This window comes from Podarcis tiliguerta, assembly GCF_965153285.1.
Source record: "Podarcis tiliguerta genome assembly, chromosome: 13".
Classification (NCBI taxonomy): Eukaryota; Metazoa; Chordata; class Lepidosauria; order Squamata; family Lacertidae; genus Podarcis; species Podarcis tiliguerta.
The window spans coordinates 40,465,463-40,485,038 of NC_139546.1; the positions used below are offsets into that span (position 1 = coordinate 40,465,463).

A 19,576-nucleotide genomic window follows, 5' to 3' on the forward strand; every position below is an offset into this window, starting at 1 on the left:
AGGACACAAAAAGGCTATTTCATGTATAATCAAGATTTATCTTGTCATCTTATCTTATTGCAGTATCCTGTTTGACTGCTGTTGCCGGACTACTTTATATTTACAAATAAAACTGAAAAGCAATACTCAGCTGAGGACAAGGAAGAAATATTTAACAAAATTTCTTACCGCATGTTTGGGCAGATTCAAGGACGACATCTGTCATGTTAATTTGTTAAATTCAGATCTAGTGCATGGGAAAATGGGAAGCGGAAGGGGGAAAGGAGCAATCAATTGAATTACACACATACATATTTGCATATGATTATAGCAAGAAACACAGAAATGCATTAATTTGTATTTTACTGTTGTCAAACATGCACTGAGCTTAGGATCTAGGCAAACCTTCTCAAGTTTACAACTTCAGTAAAGACTAGGCTTATAAGGACCAGTGTCTGTAGATACCACCTTGCTAAAGCTAAGCAAGTTTCAGTGTGCCTGGATGGGACCTGAGAAACCAGGGTTCAGATCCCTATTTGGCCATTAAGCTCCTTGGGTGAAGAAGAAGAAGAAGAAGAAGAAGAAGAAGAAGAAGAAGAAGAAGAAGAAGAAGAAGAAGAAGAAGAAGAGTTTGGATTTGATATCCCGCTTTATCACTACCCGAAGGAGTCTCAAAGCGGCTAACAATCTCCTTTCCCTTCCTCCCCCACAACAAACACTCTGTGAGGTGAGTTGGGCTGAGAAACTTCAGAGAAGTGTGACTAGCTCAAGGTCACCCAGCAGCTGCATGTGGAGGAGTGGGGATGCAAACCCAGTTCACCAGATTACGAGTCTACCGCTCTTAACCACTACCACACTGGCTCTCAGTCGGTCACCAGCTCTCAGCCTAAGATACCTCACAGGGTTGTTGTGAGGATAACATGGAGAGAGGGAGAATCATGTGAGCTCCTTGGAGCAAAGGTGACAAATAAATGCAAAAAATGAAATACTACTACTACTACTACCACTAAAAATGATGGAGCCCAAGCTGTGATTCCTCCATAGCAGAGGGTTGGACTAGATGACCCTTTGGGTCACTTCCAGCTCTACAATTCTATGGCTATGTGGAAGAAAAATAGGGCATGAAAATAAACAGGCTTTAGATATGCATCATTGGAGCTTTCTCTCCCTCTCCTTCTCCCCTGTCTTCAGAATTTCAAGCAATGCTCAGATGCAGGCACAGCCAATAATTCTGTTTACAGTTCTGGCAGACGAAAAGTGAAAGATTTTCTAGGTCAGAGAAGTGGAATTCCTCCAGAGTCCATTGTTTTATGTTGCTTCCATGAAGGACAGTAGGGTACAGTGGTTAGAATAGGGAAGACCCCCTTCCCCCTCCACCTTGTTCTGCAGAATAGCTGCCTACTTAGGCTGAGGGCTTTGGACAGAGGGAGAGTACAAACAAGCAAACATACCTTACCTCTCCTGAATACTTCTCTGCTCGCATGATCCCGTCTTTAGTTCCAAAGAACTGGCCGGTGAAAGGAGGCTGTTATGTCAGACCCTCAGGCCAAAGCCTCAAGGGACCCTTATCTCCAGAGGGTGATGGGGAAGCAAAGATCTGGATAGTGACAGTCGCTTTAGCAGAGCTGTGCTAATATTCCGCAGGTGAGCTGAGGAAGAAAGAACATTACCGTATTCTCTGCTCTATAAGACTCACTTTTCCCCTCCTCGAAAGTAAGGGGAAATGTGTGTGCGTCTTATGGGGCGAATGCAGGCTGCGCAGCTATCCCAGAAGCCAGAACAGCAAGAGGGATTGCTGCTTTCACTGCGCAGCGATCCCTCTTGCTGTTCTGGCTTCTGAGATTCAGAATAATTTTTTTCTTGTTTTCCTCCTCCAAAAACTAGGTGCGTTTTGTGGTCTGGTGCGTCTTATAGAGCGAAAAATACGGTATATGCTTGCTGGAGAGAAACCAGGGAGGATTTCTCCAAATTTGGAGCACTTACCAATTGACATTTGGAGTTGCTGCTATAATGGCTTTTTTTGCAGTAGGCATGGCTTATCGCTGACTGTTTAAAAATGTAAAATAAAAGCCAAACAATGGAGTATTATTATTTTCCCCATGAAAGGTGGTTGTGGAGTGTGCTATGTTCCCATGTCTTTTATTGAGGAGCTTACAGTGGCTTTTCTTATCAGTAGTGTTTATATTGGCCACCCAATGACAGGTGGGTGGGACACCTCATCCATCAATCACATGGCACCATCATGATAGCACAAGATTGATATGTGGGCTGTTCTGCCCACCTGTCAAATTTCTTTGCAGTGGTTGTTGGGCACTTGGGAACCAAAGTACAAAGGGTATTACCAGTGATGTGTGTGGTATTTTGGGAAACGTCAAGCCTAGGCCTGGGAAAATGCTTCTTTCTCCTGCCCATCACCTGGTTCTAGACATCTAATGTGCAAAAGAGTTCTTCCTCACACATGCCTGCCAAATCCAGGTTTCTTTCTCCCTCCGCCATCAGCTGATGGGAGACAGAAATAAGTCTGCCTTGTGCTGGCATCCTAAAAAAAATTGCAGCACAAACATTTCACACAATAAGGCAGGGGAGGCCAATTTCTTCGAGTAAATATTGTTGTGCACCACCCCATTCTCTGCGCGGTGCGAGATTCCAATGATTCCAGGCGCTTACCCAGGGTTCGTTTTTCCCTTTGAAAATGAGGTACAGCAGAGACTGTGGTGTCTTTATGATATATGGTTTATTTACACATATAGACCACCTGATCCTGCAATGGAGGGTTCACAGTATTAACAGCCCAAGAAGGCCTTACTTCTTCCAGAGCCACAGCCTTGGATTCCAGCAGAAATCAGACTGTCTTTCCAGCTTGCTGCTTTTCATCTAGCTCACATCACTGCAAGTCTCAACTCCCAGCTCTGACTTTATTCTTCTAACAATCCGCAAGTTGAGGGATGGGCCCCAGCCATTTGCCACCTCACACAGAGTCCTTAATGGCCCCTTAATGGCCCATCACCATTCATGTTCTTCTTAATGGCCCATCACCCAGGCAATCGTCTGACCAAGAAGCTAGCCTGGCTTATATTTTAACATTTGCTGGATCCAGGGGTTAGAAGTCTCTCGGCATACAGTTTACCGCCCCTCCCAAACTCATAACACTACCCATTCCCAAGAACAAGGCATCTGTCCCCAGATGTACAAACAAGCAGCAAACTACAACTTCTTTGTAGAAAAATAATGAATTGACAAAGGCAATTAGAACACACATAATCAAAAACCAATAATGAAACACAATTACACTTTTAACACCATCTTATTCCTTTCAGGTTGTCTTTGAAAGTCCCATGGTTGTCAGGTTGTCTTTGAGAGTCCCATGGACTGCAAGAAGATCAAACGCATCCATTCTTAAGGAAATCAGCCCTGAGTGCTCACTGGAAGGACAGATCGTGAAGCTGAGGCTCCAATACTTTGGCCACCTCATGAGAAGAGAAGACTCACTGGAAAAGACCCTGATGTTGGGAAAGATGGAGGGCACAAGGAGAAGGGGACGACAGAGGATGAGATGGTTAGACAGTGTTCTCGAAGCTACAAACATGAATCTGACCAAACTGCGGGAGGCAGTGGAAGACAGGAGTGCCTGGCGTGCTCTGGTCCATGGGGTCACGAAGAGTTGGACACGACTGAACGACTAAACAACAACAACAAATTCCTTTCAGGTAAGTTTCCAGTCCACCAGGATCTCTTCCAGCCTCCCTCCTTCTCCTTGTGCACACTCTTGTTCACAGCTCTGCACCCCAAAGCAGATTACCCAATCTCCCTCATTTGGCATTCCCAAAAGGTGAGTTTCAACATGTCTAAGCCAGAATACAAGCCTCAGTACCAGAACAGCATTATCCAAAGGCCTCGGTCATTCTTTCCCTTGTGCCACTGCAGCATGAAGCAGCTGTCAGAAACACACACATTTATATGAACAATTCCTAGAAATCATTAAACAGTTCCCATCGCCACAAACGCCTATTTTCTGCATTGTTAGAAGTTTGGGAGGGTCAGTCTGGATGATACCCTTTAATCTTTTCCAGGCCTGTGATCCTGTATCCAGCGAGGGTTAGACTCCAGTAGAAGAGGTTGCTGAACCAGTTGGACAAATTTATTTGTAGAACAGTGGCCTTAGTTGACCACTTAAGTGCCCTCTTCAGTCTTTGAAAGACAAAGGTTTGAAAGACCTGAAGGTTTGAAAGGTTTGAAAGACATCCAGTGTCTGAAAGACAAAGGATGACAAAGGTTACAGTGGAGAACTGGGGTGAAGTGGGTTGGGTAGAACATATAAAGGGCCATAGAACATATAAAAGCAACAATTTATAATCTACACTGACATTCCTTTTCAATGAGAAGCAGAAACACCAGTAAGAAACTGCAGTTAAAAGGGGAATACTAAAAAACCAATGCAGAAAGCTGATTTTTTTAGCAGATTTATAAAATGGGTACCAAGTGATGTACACATGAAATTGGAGCTAAAGCATGACCCATAAAAACATCATTGCCTTAAAAAACAGCAATAAAATGAATCAAATGTTTAAAACAGATATTCAAGCATCCCTTTGGTTAGTTACTGTTGGCAATGAGGTTAGTAATAGCAAGCTAATGGATTTGGGGTGGGGGGAGGAATATTAATTGCCGCAATGGTATAAGAAAGTATGGCAGTTAGCTTTGATAGAAAAAAATGACTAGCAAATTAAACAACAGAGTGGCATACCTTTATCAGGCATACAGCTAAAGAGGACAGGGCAGAACCTCCCTCACACTACAAAATTTACTGGCTAGTATAATTTTAAACTATAATTGTTTATTAACTCAGATAAGTGGCTGGAAACACATTATTTTAGGGGATGCTGGCTGTATGGCCATCTGTAATGTCATCTCCTGGGGAGAGTGGGGTGGGTTTTTTTAAAATAAGAAAATAAAAATAGTGAACTGCATATAGGGTTTGTCTGTTATATTCCAACCATTGGCTTGGATGCTAACCATAGCTGTAACGTTCTTTCCTCCTCAGAATCTCTGTTCCACTTTGTTTATTTGCTGTTGCATTTGCAGTCCAACTTCCAGGAGGCTCAAAAACGGCATTTTACTCTTACTTCAACCCCTGTGCAGTAGGGTACACAGAAGGAGAATCACTTTCTCCCTGAAAACTGCACTTGAGGCCTTCAGCATCCTTGAAGCAATGTTCTCTTCAGTGCCGCTATCATCTCCTTGTTCCGCAAGCTGTAGATGAGAGGGTTGAGCAGAGGGGTTACCACAGAGTAGAAGAGAGTCACCACTTTATTGCTCCCTTCTGAAGATTCTGGGTTGACATAGGTGACCATGACGGAGCCGTAGAACAAGCTGACCACCGCCAGGTGGGAGGTGCAGGTGGAAAACGCTTTGCGCCGGCCTGCGGCGGAAGGGAGCTTCAGAACCTTCTGCAGAACAGTGCCGTAGGAGGCTACAATGAAGAGGAAGGTTGCGAAGATGATGAGGGAGCTGAGGACGTAGCAGGACATCTGCGTGAGGGGTGCTGGGCTGCAGGAGGCAGCTAGAAGTGGGCCTGGGTCGCAGACAAAATGATCCAGGATGTTGGGGCCACAAAAGGGGAGCTGGGAAATGAGGATGATGGGCACCAGAAACCACAGGAAACCAGAGATCCAGCAGCAAGCTGATAAGGTGCTGCAAAACTGGGGAGACATGAGCATTGGGTAGCGCAGTGGATGGCAGATGGCCAGGTACCGGTCTAAGGCCATGCTGGAGAGGCATAAACACTCCGTTGCCCCCATGGAGAAGAAGAAATAGAACTGCAAGAAGCAGTCACGGAAGGAGATGATCCCCGGCGGGAATGCCATGTCGATGAGCATCCGAGGTACCGTGGAGGTGACGTAGCACATTTCCAGTCCAGAGAAGTTGCCCAGCAGGATGTACATGGGCATGCGGGACAAACGGGTGTCTCTGAGCACAGCCCACAGTATGCTGAGGTTCCCCAGTAGGGTGAAAGCGTAGCTGGCGGAAAGGAAGGAGCACAGGAGCAAGCGGAATGCGGGCGAGAGGGAGGGGAAGCCCAGGAGAACGAATTCAGTCACTTTCCGGCCGGTGGCATTGGACAGATCCGTTTGCCGCTCCTATAGATGCATAACATCATTGTGAAGAACAGGTTATAAATTTTATTAAGTTCTTAAGTAAATAAATAAATCTGTGGAGTTGGAGTCTATTCTAACATGGCTGCCTTTCCTTCTTCAGTTCATATGTCTCTCCTCTTTCCCCATGTTTCAACAAACCTAGTTCATCCCGTCTCCAGTGTTCGTGTCCATCTCATGTCTAAGCATATTACACCAAGCTACAAGGAAGCTTAAAAAGAAGAAGAAGAAGAAGAGTTTGGATTTGATATCCCGCCTTTCACTCCCCTTCAGGAGTCTCAAAGCGGCTAACATTCTCCTTTCCCTTCCTCCCCCACAACAAACACTCTGTGAGGTCAGTGGGGCTGAGAGACTTCACAGAAGTGTGACTGGCCCAAGGTCACCCAGCAGCTGCATGTGGAGGAGCGGAGACGCGAACCCGGTTCCCCAGATTAGGAGACTACCGCTCTTAACCACTACACCACACTGGCTTGTAAGGGAATGGGTGGCAGCGGGAAAGGGTCACATTGAGGAAAAGAGCCACAAATATCTAATTTTTTAAAAGGGGGGACTGAGGGAGCAGTTTCCCACTAGGTGGTGGTGTCCCCAACACATGTATCTGTGCACTGATAAAATACTGCAAGAACAATAGTCTCTCATCCACCTGGTCTAGGGAACCACCTGCTAACACTGCCTCACTCTTATCTGGATTGAGTTTCAGTTTGTTGGCTCTCACCCAGTCCATTATTGAGCCAAGACACACCAGTCCAGCACTCAACCACAAATGCCATATAATCCCTTCACTTTTGTGCTGAAATTTTTATTTGGATGGTCCATCTGCAGGTGGGAACATGTTCATTTTTAAAATCTATGCACAACAACACTTAGTATAGTTTTATTAATATCAAGTTTTAATGCCGAGAAAGCTCCTCCTTTCAGACCTGCCACTTTAAGCCTGCCTAGGCACCCATGTCTTCCAAACCATTTGTTGCTCCTTGAAGAAAATGCTGTGGAGCTGCACACCAACTTGGAAAGGGAGACATTTGAAAGAAACACCAACGTGAAATTAAAGGCTCACCTGGTCCACAGCTACTGCCTCCCAGTTCCAGATGCCATCGAGTTCTGGAGATGTCATCTTGAGAAGAAGGCTGATGTCTTGAAATCATAGGATGAAGCCACAGTGGAACGTTATCTCCAGAGTGCAGCACAAAAACAGACCTGTATTTTTTAATTGCCATGTTTACGAGAGCATATTTACCAAGTGATACAGAGGAGAGTTATGAAAATAGGGTCTCCCTGGCAGCAGCATACTGTGGGTTGCTGGTGCCCGGGTTGGGCAAGCCGCTCCCCACTGGAGCCAAGTGGGGGCGTGCTGAGTAGCAAGCCTCCCCATGCTAGAGGGAGCCCAGCAGGCCACAGCAAGCCATGGCAGGTGAATCCCCCCAATGCCCATGCAGAGGAGCGCTGGACCGGTCCATGCTGGGGTTGCCCCTTGCCCGCCTTCCTCCATCCATGCCTGCTCACTGGGTTACCTGGGTTGCTCTGCTGCCTTTGCCAGGGCAAGATGGGGATTTTCACAGAAGCTGGCCCCTGCCTGCCAGAATTGTGCACCTGGGGCCATGACCCCCCTGCCCCCATGCTATGCCACTGCTCCCTGGGCCCCTAGTTCAGGGAATGTTACCAAATGGCAATCCCAGTAATTTCCCCCCTATCCCTAGGGTGAATGTAAACAAGAGAGAGAGAGAGAGAGAGAAGGAAGAAAAGAGAAGCTTCAGTTTCGAGACACACTGAGAAAGAGGCAGTGAGTGAGCTTTCCCAGAAGAATACAAGTGAAACTCAGAAAATTAGAATATCATGGAAAAGTTCATTTATTTCAGTAATTCAACTTAAAAGGTGAAACTAATATATGAGATAGACTCATGACATGCAAAGCGAGATATGTCAAGCCTTTATTTGTTAGAATTGTGATGTTTATGACGTACAGCTGATGAAAACCCCAAATTAACAATCTCAGAAAATTAGAATATTAAATGAAATCAGCAAAAACAAGAAAAGTGTGACCACCACAAAGTGGAAATACATGGTGGAGAAAGCCTTTCTACAATTGCCCTAGCTAGAGGTTTCATCAGAGCGAGAAACACTGACTCCCCTTCCCCGGGACAACGTTTTTCCTGTGTGAAAGGCCCACAGTTACCCTGGCAACTTCCATTTCACAGATCCAAGCATGTTCCTTTGATGGTCCATCAACACCTTTATCATGCTTGAGGACTTCCATCCCGGGTGAAAAAGAAGCTTAGCCTGCATTTTTACACTGCTAAGCTGTCTCTCACCCAGAGGAGGACTCCAAGCATTTAGTAATTTCTAGCAGCCAGTAATTTCTAACATCCACTAACTGCTCAGAACTATAGGTGCTTCTGCACCCCAAAACTCTAGCATCCCAAATCTGTAACACTATGTTAAAATAATATTCTGTTCCATATAGTGTTGTCCTGCAGAAGCTGCTCAAGAGGGAAGGAGGACTTCCACTCGCGCATCGGAAAAATCTCCCTGCATACAGAAAAATAGCTTGATAGTGAGAAAACTTGACCTTGCCTCCTTTCCTGAAATGCTGCTTATCCAAGCAACTGATACTAATCTCCCTTCCCTGCTGGACCTGAAGAAGGCACTGAAATCCAAGCTATTATGGGAACAAACAATGGGTTGACTGCCTTGCTTCCCGTAATTACCCCAGTGGAGATCTTTAAAAACAGACAGATGCAGGGCATTGATCTCCTCCCCACTGGGGGGGGGGCAGCTTGACCCTTATTTTTATTATAGTGCTAAGCTACCTCTTAAAAAAGGTAAAGGGACCCCTGACCATTAGGTCCAGTTGTGGCCGATTCTGGGGTTGCGGTGCTCATCTCGCTTTATTGGCCGAGGGAGCCGGCGTACAGCTTCCGGGTCATGTGGCCAGCATGACTAAGCCGCTTCTGGCAAACCAGAGCAGTGCACGGAAACGCTGTTTACCTTCCCGCCGGAGCGGTACCTATTTATCTACTTGCACTGACGTGCTTTCGAACTGCTAGGTTGGCAGGAGCAGGGACCGAGCAACGGGAGCTCACCCCGTCGCGGGGATTCAAACCGCCGACCTTCTGATCGGCAAGTTCTAGGCTCTGTGGTTTAACTCACAGTGCCACTCGCATCCCAAGCTACCTCTTGGGAACAACTTAATTTGCATCTGATATAGGAGAGAGCCTTGCTGAAGTGTGGATTGCCTTGCGCTGCTGAAGAGGGTCATTTCTTAAAAGCATAGAGCAATCCAAAAAAGCAAGAGACAAATATTTTACCTTTAAGAGGAAGTACATGCTCATTTTTTTGAAGGAAAAAAGCAACTGTTCTTCATGGGATAACACTGTAGAGAAATGGGTGATATCCATTTATCTAGCACATGAACTCTACAGGGCAAACCATATTTACCATGTCTCATTGTGTTATCATATTATTTTATTCCAATAGGTAGCCGTGTTGGTCTGACGCAGTCGAAATATATATAAAAATAAAAAACTTGTCCAGTAGCACCTTGGAGACCAACTAAATTTGTTCTTGGTATAAGCTTTCATGTGCATGCACCCTCCAATTCAGTGTTTATATGAACTTTATATCATCATCAGCATCTAGATCTGAACAATGCCTTCAGGTTGAGTAAAAAGGGTATGTGTGTTTAGTTTGCCATGTTTCTTATTTCAAAATGTAACTAAATTTCATTTTAAAAAGTGAAATTAGGTAATTTCTCATTAAAAATGCAACAAAAATAATTTTTCTCCCCCATTCCTAAGCATAAGACACACACAACACCCCCCCCCAAGTCATGTTGTTATATAAAGGAACTGTTAATCAGTTTAATTTTGTTTATTAAATAATATATACACCAAATAATTCTGAGCCGATAATGTTTGACCCTTGCATTCTAGTTCTCAAAGGAAGAATATTCTTATGGTGTCTTGTGGTTGACAGGCAATGAATACTCCCATCCCTGACCTTCTCCCCAGCTTAGTTTTTAGAACAGAGCTGGTCCAAGACATTTTGCTGCCTGCAGACAGGATGACACACACCCCTGTCTCACAAACTTGACTGTCAATATAATCTTTTTAAAATTACTGGTGACAGGACAGCATCCTCCAGTTGTCCCAGTGACAGTGGAATCATGTAGGGGGTGACACAGCTCTGGGCTCCAACATCTCACCAACACTCCCTGACATCCAGCATCCATTGCCTGAAGCAGCGATCTCACTTTGCCCAATGTTAAGGCTGGTCAATTTTTGAGGAATCTTTTTTTTTTTTTGCAAGTAAATTTTTATTAATATTGCTCATTTATACATAAGAACAAATACAAAATTTATACCATAACTCGCGCGTATCACAACAAGTCAAAAATACACCACAAAATTCTTTTAGGCTCCGCCGAGCCGTAGACTTCCTTCCACACTTTTGGTAAGTATCAGATAAATTTGTATTCACATATTTTATCGTTTTAATCTGTATCATTTACTGTTAGATTTAATTCAGTCCCGCCAGTGTCGTCTGAAAATTAGTTCCAAGATAAGTCAAGTATTTATTCCAATTGTCATGAAATTTCTGTTCGTCTTGGTCCCTTAATCTTCCTGTTATTCTAGCGAGCTCGGTATAATTTATCAACTTAACCTGCCAATCACTTATATTGGGTATAACTTCTGTTTTCCAATTTTGCGCTAGCAAAATTCTTGCGGCTGTAGTGGCATATAAGAATAGTATCTTATCTTCTTTTTTAATTTCTTTACCCATCATTCCTAACAGAAAGGCTTCAGGCTTTTTGGGAAAGGTATATTTGAGAATTTTTTTAAGTTCATTGTAAATCATTTCCCAAAAGCCCTTCACCTTACTGCATGCCCACCACATGTGGTAGAGGTCTCCCTCTGCCTCTCCACATTTCCAACATTTCTTATTTTTCAGCCTATAGATTTTGGCTAACTTCACTGGTGTATGGTACCATCTATATATCATTTTCCATAGATTTTCCTTTAGTACCGTACACGCCGTAAACTTCATATTGGTGTTCCACAATTCCAGCCACTTCTCAAACTCAATATTATACCCAATATCCACTGCCCATTTAGTCATAGCCTCCTTTACCTCCTCGTCTTTTGTATACCACTCCAGTAAAATATCATATATCTTTGCCAATATTTTATTTTTACCTTCTATGATTTCTATACTAAATTTGGATTTTTTATCTTCAAACCCTAGGTTCTTTTTATCTTCTTTCAACAAATCATTTACCTGGTGGTATTGTATCCACCCAGTAAATGAATTTTTTATCTCTTCATATGGTCTGAGTTTGATGCCTTGATCAGTTTTCCGTATAGGTTCTTCATAGGTGGCATTCTTCCCTTCCATATTTGTTTTTTTAACCGTTAGGACCTCTGTTGGCGAGATCCACCAAGGTGTCTTCCTTTCCAGCAAAGTTTTGTTTCTCTCCCATGCTTGAAATATAGGTCCTCTGAAAACATGGTTCAGGAAGCTTCTATGTGCCTTCACCTTTCCGTACCATAAGTACGCGTGCCACCCGAACCTATTGTCGAAGCCCTCCAAGTCCAAGATGTCTCTATTTTCCAATCTTATCCAATCTTTAAGCCACAGTAGGCACGCCGCTTCATAGTATATGCTTAAATCCGGTAGGGAGAAGCCCCCTCTCTCTTTTTTGTCTACCAATATTTTCATTTTTATTCGCGGTCTTTTTCCCTGCCAGATGTATCTCGCTAAGGCTCTTTGCCACTCAATTTTTGAGGAATCTTAACTGAACATTACAATGTGGTTGAGGAGGGATGTTCATTCTTCTGGTCAAAACTAAACACACCCATGATTTCTTCAACAGAGTGATTTGGTATTGCATTCTCTTTCTTCTTCTTCTTCTTCTTCTTCTTCTTCTTCTTCTTCTTCTTCTTCTTCTTCTTCTTCTTCTTCCCACTTTTTCACTCTGTCACAATTCTGCTCCGCCATTTCTCTGTGTTCCTCAACAACCGTCCCAGTGCCTCTTTCACCTGATCATTCCTCAGGCAGTAGATCAGCGGGTTGAGAAAGGGGGTAACAGCGGTGTAGAACAACGTCACGGCTGCATTGAGTTCTGACTGGCTTTCTCCACGTGGAATTAAATTGACGGCTGCTACTGACCCGTAAAAAAGTGTCACCACAATTAGATGGAATGATATTGTGGAGAAAGCCTTCCTACGATTTCCCCGGCTAGAGGCTTTCACCAGAGTAAGAATCACAACACCATAGGAGAGCACAACAAATAAGATATTGACTAAAACCCCAGAAGTCATAGAAAGCTGACAGATGAAAGGAACATTTCCTAGTGGGGGGCAGGCCAGGGACATAATCAGCCCAGGATCGCAAAGCAGATTATCAATGATGTTTGGCCCACAGAAGGACAATTTGGAGATCAAGGTCACTGGGACAACATTCCACAGGAAGCCAAGGACCCAGCAAGCAGCCACCAGGGCATAGCAGGAATCCAGGGACATAATTTGTGGGTAGCGCAGTGGGTGGCAGATGGCCAAGTAGCGGTCCAGGGCCATGACTGAGAGGAAGAAGCATTCGGTGCTTCCAAGAGAAAAGAAGAGGTAGAACTGAGCCAAACAATCGCGAAAGGGGATGATTCCTCCATGAGGGGACGCCAGGTCAAAGAGCATCCGGGGCACAGTTACACTCACATAACACACTTCCAGCCAGGAGAAGTTGCTCAGCAGGACGTACATGGGAAGCCGGGATAAATGGGTGTCCAGGACCACCAGTGTGATAATCATGAGGTTCTCGGCCAAAGTGAGAATGTAGAGGGTGGTGAAAAAGACGAGAAGCAGGAAACGTTTCTGTTGCCCATCTCCAAAGCCCACCAAAATGAATTCCTGGATGGTGGTCCCATTGGCCATCTCCATCTGCAAGGGAATAATAGAACCATCAGCCCATGCCATAAGCAAGCATCAGCTGCCTGTCTCCTTGTCTGGAGGACAAAAGCTATGCAGAAATGCCTATTAGGTGGAGTGAGAGAGGGGACTGTTGTAACCCCCTTCCCATATATTTCAGATCATATTTTGTCACTGTATGCATCTTACAGATATATTTTTAAACCCTGGTAGCTAAGCAAACACTGAGTTAGTTGTGTTTACCATAATGTGTGAGATTATCCATAGGGAACATACACCTGTTTTTGTGCGTGTGTGGGGGGTATTGTAGAGCCATTAAATGTGAATAAAACTGCTTGAGAGAGAAGTCTTTATAAAAACTTAGCTTCCTTCAAGCTATCAAAATATATATTTGCATAATAAAAAGATGTGGTAAGAGAGCATAGAACAATAGAGGTCGTTTTGATAAGCAAAAACATGTCTGAAATGCTTTCTAAAGAATATTTACTTTGCAAAGTCCTACCAGCATGATCTCTCTGGCTTTGTCCAAAAAGAAGAAGAGAAGAAGACAAAATATTATGTAGATTAAGATGTCAAAAGTCGCCTGCAACTTTCTCTCGGCAGACTCATATAATAAAAATGGGCCAGCCTCTACTATTGTTCTGCTTCCCTGTGATTTTCACACACTGATTTTAGCTCTGCTCTTTGGATCAACAGGAAACAAGTCTGCTTCTTCTTTGATCTGATAGCCCTTCAGATATTTGGAGCTGAATAGTAGAGCATCTCCTTTGCATGCAGAAGGTCTCAGGTTTAATCCCCAGCTTCTTCAAGTAGGTCTGGAGAGACCCTTGTTTGAAACCCTGGACAGCAGTTGCCGGTCAGTGTGGACAATGCTGAGTTAGATGGATGGTCTGACTCAGTATATGGCAGTTTCCTATGTTTTTCAAATGGCTGAGTCAACTAAGAGGCTTTGCATGGCAAAATCAACTAGGAGAAGATTAGCTTGGAGTGGGGCAAACAGGAGCAGGACAAAATATTCTGGAAAAGGTAGCGAGAAAATGAAATATTTACATGTCCTGTTTACATAGGATGTTGAGAAGCTGGAAGGTGTGCAGAGGAGGACAACCAAGATAACCAAGGGTCTGGAAACCAAGCCTTATGAGGAACGGTTGAAGGAACTGAGTATGTTTAACCTGGAATAGAGGAGAGGTGATAGCCATCTTCAAATATCTTAAGGGCTGTCACATGGAAGATGGAGCAAGCTTTTTTCCTCCTGCTCAGGAGGGTAGGACTCAAGTTACAAGGAAGGAGATTCCAATTAAAAATCAGGAAAAACTTTCTGCATGACAGTGGAATGGTTGGAATGGTCTCCTTCGGGAGATGGTGGACTCTCCTTCCTTGGAGGTTTTTAAGCAAAGGTTGGATAGCCATCTGTCATGATTCTATGATTCTACATGCTAACAATATCCATTAAATTTAGATTTTGTGCAGGGAAATGGGTGATCAGGATATGAAAACGCCTTACCCAGAGTGATCGTCTACCCAGCTTTCTCTTGAGATGAGGGTTAAGCAGGACCACTAAATGACTTCCTTGAAATGAGGGTCTTTCCAACTGTTGTTCATAAGGAAACTAAACAATCCATTGCAGCTTTATGCAAGACAAAGGTGTTGTTACTGCTGCTTAATAAAAACTTAATTAAGATATCATTTAATTGCCAAGGTGGCTGCTGCAAGTGGTGGACTTTGGGCTCTCAAATTTCAGCAGTGCCTGTGTGCCACTAAAATTTGGGGCCCCCTGCCTCTCGTGCTCCATTCTACAACATTGTTTTGGCAACCCTGCAGTGTGGCACCCAGGGTGATTTCCCAGCAGTCATGCTATCCTAAAACCACCTCTGCTGCGAGCATTTTTCGAAAGAATTTTCCAGGGTCTGAGTTGAGGAAAGCAGGTTTAAATTAGAATCAGGAGTGCAGCTGGGAAATCTTGATTCTATGCTCAGAGGGCCTTCTTGGTAGTAGCGCCCGCCCTGTGGAACACCCTCACATCAAGATGTGAAGGAAATAAACAACTATCTGACTTTTAGAAGACATATGAAGGCAACCCTGCATCGGGAAATTTTTAATGTCTAATGTTTTACAATTTTTAATGTGCTGTAAGCTGCCCTGAGTGGCTGGGGAAACCCAGACAGATGGGTGGGGTATTATTATTATTATTATTATTATTATTATTATTATTATTATTTCCCCTTACTCTTATTTCTCCCTCCCTCCCCATGCAGAACTTTATAATAGCCTGTTTACATTTCCTTGAAAAACCAAAATCTGAGCATAGCAAGTGTTACCCATTCAAAACCATCCCTCGATGCTCTCCTTCTTCCAACCCATCTTCCTTTGGCTTGGTAGCAATCCCATTTCAGTACCTCAGTAGCTTTCAAACTCTCGATCTAGCCAGCTGTGGGGACATCACATGCCTTTTCCTTCTGCAATAACAGGCCATGGGATTGTTTGGATGGTAAGAAAGTGCAGATAAAAGCTAGAATGTCTCTGATAAGTATTTGGTGGCCCTGGGGAATATGGCTCTTAAGAACATTGTCAATATTCACTGAAACACCATCTCTTTAGGGGTTTGCCTCTGCCAGGAAATTCCTACAGGTATTTCTTGTTTACCTGGATTCTGTTTTGCTAAACACCTTTGAGCAATTAAATTGATGGAACGCTTTTTTTAAAATAAAAAATAATATTTATTAGAAGTTTAAAAGTTACAGAAAAAAAGCACCAAAAAAGAAGAGAAGAAGAGAAAGGAAAAAAAGAAAAAGAAAAAAAGAAAAAAACCAGAAAAAAACCACAATACATCAAAACACAAAGAAAAACAAAGACAATTAAAAACACATCCAATATTTATCCTTCTCTTTCATTAACTTATTTCCTCGACCTCCTCACACCTCCCTTTTTTGTATTCCAGTTATTAACTATATCTGCAAATCCTTTCCCTCTTCACTGCTTTCTGTCATTTAATTATCTTAATTTATTTTAACAATATCTTACCATCAAACCCTTAAAATTTATTTATACTTAACTCCTTATAATATTTCTACTAAAGTCATGTAATTTCATTCCAACATTTACTAACATTCATTAATTTTACAATATTTCTCTAAATAGATTTTTAATTTTTTTCCAATCTTCTTCCACCGTCTCTTCTCCCTGGTCTCGGATTCTGTCAGTCCTTTCTATCAGTTCCATATAGTCCATCAACCTGGTGATCTTCTATCCGAGGCTCTTAGCTCTTTTCCATGTCCCTTCTGCAGATCTTCATACACTTTACTTTATCTTCTGCTGAACTTGTTCTTAGTTTCCTTCCTTTGGCACTGAGGAGTAGATCTCGGGGGAACTCCAACTTAACAATTCCTTTATTCCTTCTCGACAGGTCCGCCCATACTCCATAGTCAGAACTAAAGTCCAAAAGATGTTTCAGGGCATGTTACAAAGTCCCTTCGAGGCTAAAGGCCTCCACAACTCCAATCTCCCCCTGACCCAGATCCAAATCACAAAGTCCAGAACATCCCTTCATAAGGGAGTCTATCCAACTTTCCTTCTCCAATCCAAGCAGGACTCCATCTCTCCAAATCTGACTTTCAAAATCAATCACACAAGGCATCGGCTTATATCCATCAAATTGTCTCTGTGAAGACGAGGCCTCCACTTGTATTGCTTGAGGTTCAAGAACAGCTTTTTCCTTCGTCTTCTCCACATCTCCCTCTAGAGGAAACAATTTCTATTTGTATCTGTCCTTTTAAACACAGATCCAGCAACAAAGTTAATTTTCAATTTTCAGTTACTTTTTCTCCTTTTTAAATGCAGAGGAAAACAATGGAAACAGTGTATGTCTCTTATTTAGCTATCTGTCAACATATGTTCTATTCACAGTCAATAAATTTTCCCAAACCGTCAGTCTTACTGGCAGCCCGGTCCCAGGTTCAAAACGGTGGTAATTTATCTCTCTTTACTCTCTCTCTTTCAGGCTTAAACAGTCCAAAAATTTCCCCCTCTTCTCCTGCTTCCAAGGGGGGTTAGTATTTTTAAATGATGAAAATTTAATCCTTTACAAAAGGCTTTCCCCAGACTTTAGCTTGCAACGTCTTTGCTTTGATCTATTTACAAAAAGGAAGGCGGACTTCCTGTTTAGAACTTTCCCGTTTCAGTGCCAAATTACTGTATTTAAAGATCCAATTTTCTGTTCTACTCACGAGTAGTTGTTTAAAGTCCAATTGTCCACAGGAAAAAGTCAGCGCTCTCCGGCAACAGCAATGCGGCTTCACTTCGTGAAAAAAGCAGTCGATTCGAAGCACCGCGCCGCTCACCCCACGTCGCTCAGGATCCCCAAAACCGGGTTTCCCTGCTAGTAGGGGAGGCGCAAAAGGTGCCAGCCAAATCCCAGGTCCACAGGCTTCTCCCGCCTGTGGTTTTTAATGGGTCTCTGCCTCGCCGTGGCGGTCCAGACCCTGATTTTCACGGAGCGGATTCCTCCAGATTAGAGGAAATCCGCCATTGCCGGAGGCGCTAACCCGGAAGTCCGGATGGAACACTTTTCAATGTGTAATGTTATATTATGTTTTTATATCTATTGCAAGCTGCCCAGAGTGGCTGGGGCAACCCAGTCAGATGGGCGGGGTAAAAATATTGTGATTATGATTAATTATAGACAAGGCTCTTCAAGTTTAGTATAACCACAACCACACAGAAAACAACCAAATTTTATTATTTGGTTATGGTGCCATCGTTGTGCAGGGGACTTTACAAAAGAAGCTAACAATGCAGAATTAGTCCCAGTGGAAGCCACAGTGTCAATGCGTACAAAGAGCTCTGCTTTCTCCTCCTCCCAATGGGAGCCATTGGCCCCTAATTTCTACTCTGCTGCTAGCTTCCAGTATGAAAAACCAGCATGAACACCCATGCAATGTGTGTAGTCATGTAGATGGGAAAAAGCTTTGTTCTTTAGTGTGGCTACTGGAGGGAAAGCGAACTTTTTACACAAGATGCAAATCATAGGATTTGGTTGGGGAAGATAAATGAGACAGTGGTTTTGAAAAGGTGTAACACAATGGCAGGAAAGCTCATCTTCCCCTATTTCCTCTCACCTTCTTTTTGAATTTGTAATGATGCCAATTTGGCTTCTCATCGCTCCAGCCTTAAATTCAGTTCTTCACATTTCCATAAGAATTTGTGATTTTCTATCATCTATGTATCATCTATCTATCTATCTATCTATCTATCTATCTATCATCATCATCTATCTATCTATCATCATCTATCTATCTATCTATCTATCTATCTATCTAATCTATCATCTATCTATCATCTATCTATCATCTATCTATCTATCTATCTATCTATCATCTTTCTATCTATCATCTATCTATCTATCATCTATCTATCTATCTATCTATCTATCTATCTATCTATCTATCTATCATCTATCATCTATCTATCATCTATCTATCTATCTATCTATCTATCTATCTATCTATCTATCATCTAAATCCTGTTTAATATTCACCAGCATTTTAGGCAGTATTTCACCTAGTAAACACATTTTGGTATTCTTTTATTTATATACAAAAATATTTATCTGAGGTCTGCTACAGTAAATCTCACATACAGAAATTCAGAATATTATAAAATGTCACAGTAAAATCATGATACACGTCAATGAAGAGCAGGGGGTCAAGGTCTTAAAACAGCTAACATGTTGTTTTTTTTGTTTTTTTACCAAGTCAACTTTCTCTTCACCAGTCCCATCTTCCTCCTCTGCAATCTGCCCACCGCCTCCTTCACCTGATCATTCCTCAGACAATAGATCAAAGGATTCAGAAATGGTGTGATTGTTGTATAGAAGAGCGTTACTACTTTGGTGGCCTGTGATTGGCTTTCTCCACTTGGAGCTACATACATCCCGGCCACTGTGCCATAGAAAAGGGTGACCACCACTAGGTGGAAGGATATGGTGGAGAAGGCTTTCATCCGACTGCCTCGTCTAGAAGATTTCATCAGGGTGAGAATCACAGCACCATAGGATAGCACAACAAAGAACAGGTTGCCTAAAATACCCACAGCATCCATGGAAAACTGGTAGATGATGGGAATGTTTCTGATTGGGGGGCAAGCAAGTAGGAGAATTGTCCCAGCATCACACATAAAGTGGTCTATGATGTTGGGGCCACAGAAGGACAACCTGGAGATCAAAGTAACAGGAACAATGTGCCACAGAAAGCCCAAAACCCAACAAGTGGCCACCAAGGCATAGCAGGAGTCTCGGGACATCATTTGTGGGTAACGCAGTGGGTGGCAGATGGCCATGTACCGATCCAAAGCCATGGCTGACAGGAAGAAGCACTCTGTCTGGCCAAGAGAGAAGAAGATGTAGTATTGGAGGAAGCACTCGTGGAAGGAGATGACGCCACATGGGAATGCCAGGTCAAAGAGCATACGGGGCACAGTGGTGGAGACATAGCATATCTCTAGCCAGGAGAAATTGCTCAACAGGATGTACAT

General features: G+C 43.2%; 2 protein-coding genes across 2 annotated transcripts; both read right to left on the bottom strand.

Moving 5' to 3' along the window:
* Window positions 1-5,171: 5,171 nt before the first annotated feature.
* On the bottom strand, window positions 5,172-19,576 carry LOC310662231 (olfactory receptor 11G2-like; the record flags this gene model as incomplete). Its single annotated transcript, XM_083409004.1, has 2 exons — window positions 5,172-5,678; window positions 19,319-19,576. 2 exons carry the CDS (start codon window positions 19,574-19,576, stop codon window positions 5,172-5,174), a joined length of 765 nt encoding a protein of 254 aa, XP_083265130.1.
* On the bottom strand, window positions 12,098-13,060 carry LOC310662594 (olfactory receptor 11G2-like; the record flags this gene model as incomplete). Its single annotated transcript, XM_083409533.1, has 1 exon — window positions 12,098-13,060. The coding sequence occupies one exon, from the start codon at window positions 13,058-13,060 to the stop codon at window positions 12,098-12,100; it is 963 nt and encodes a 320-aa protein (XP_083265659.1).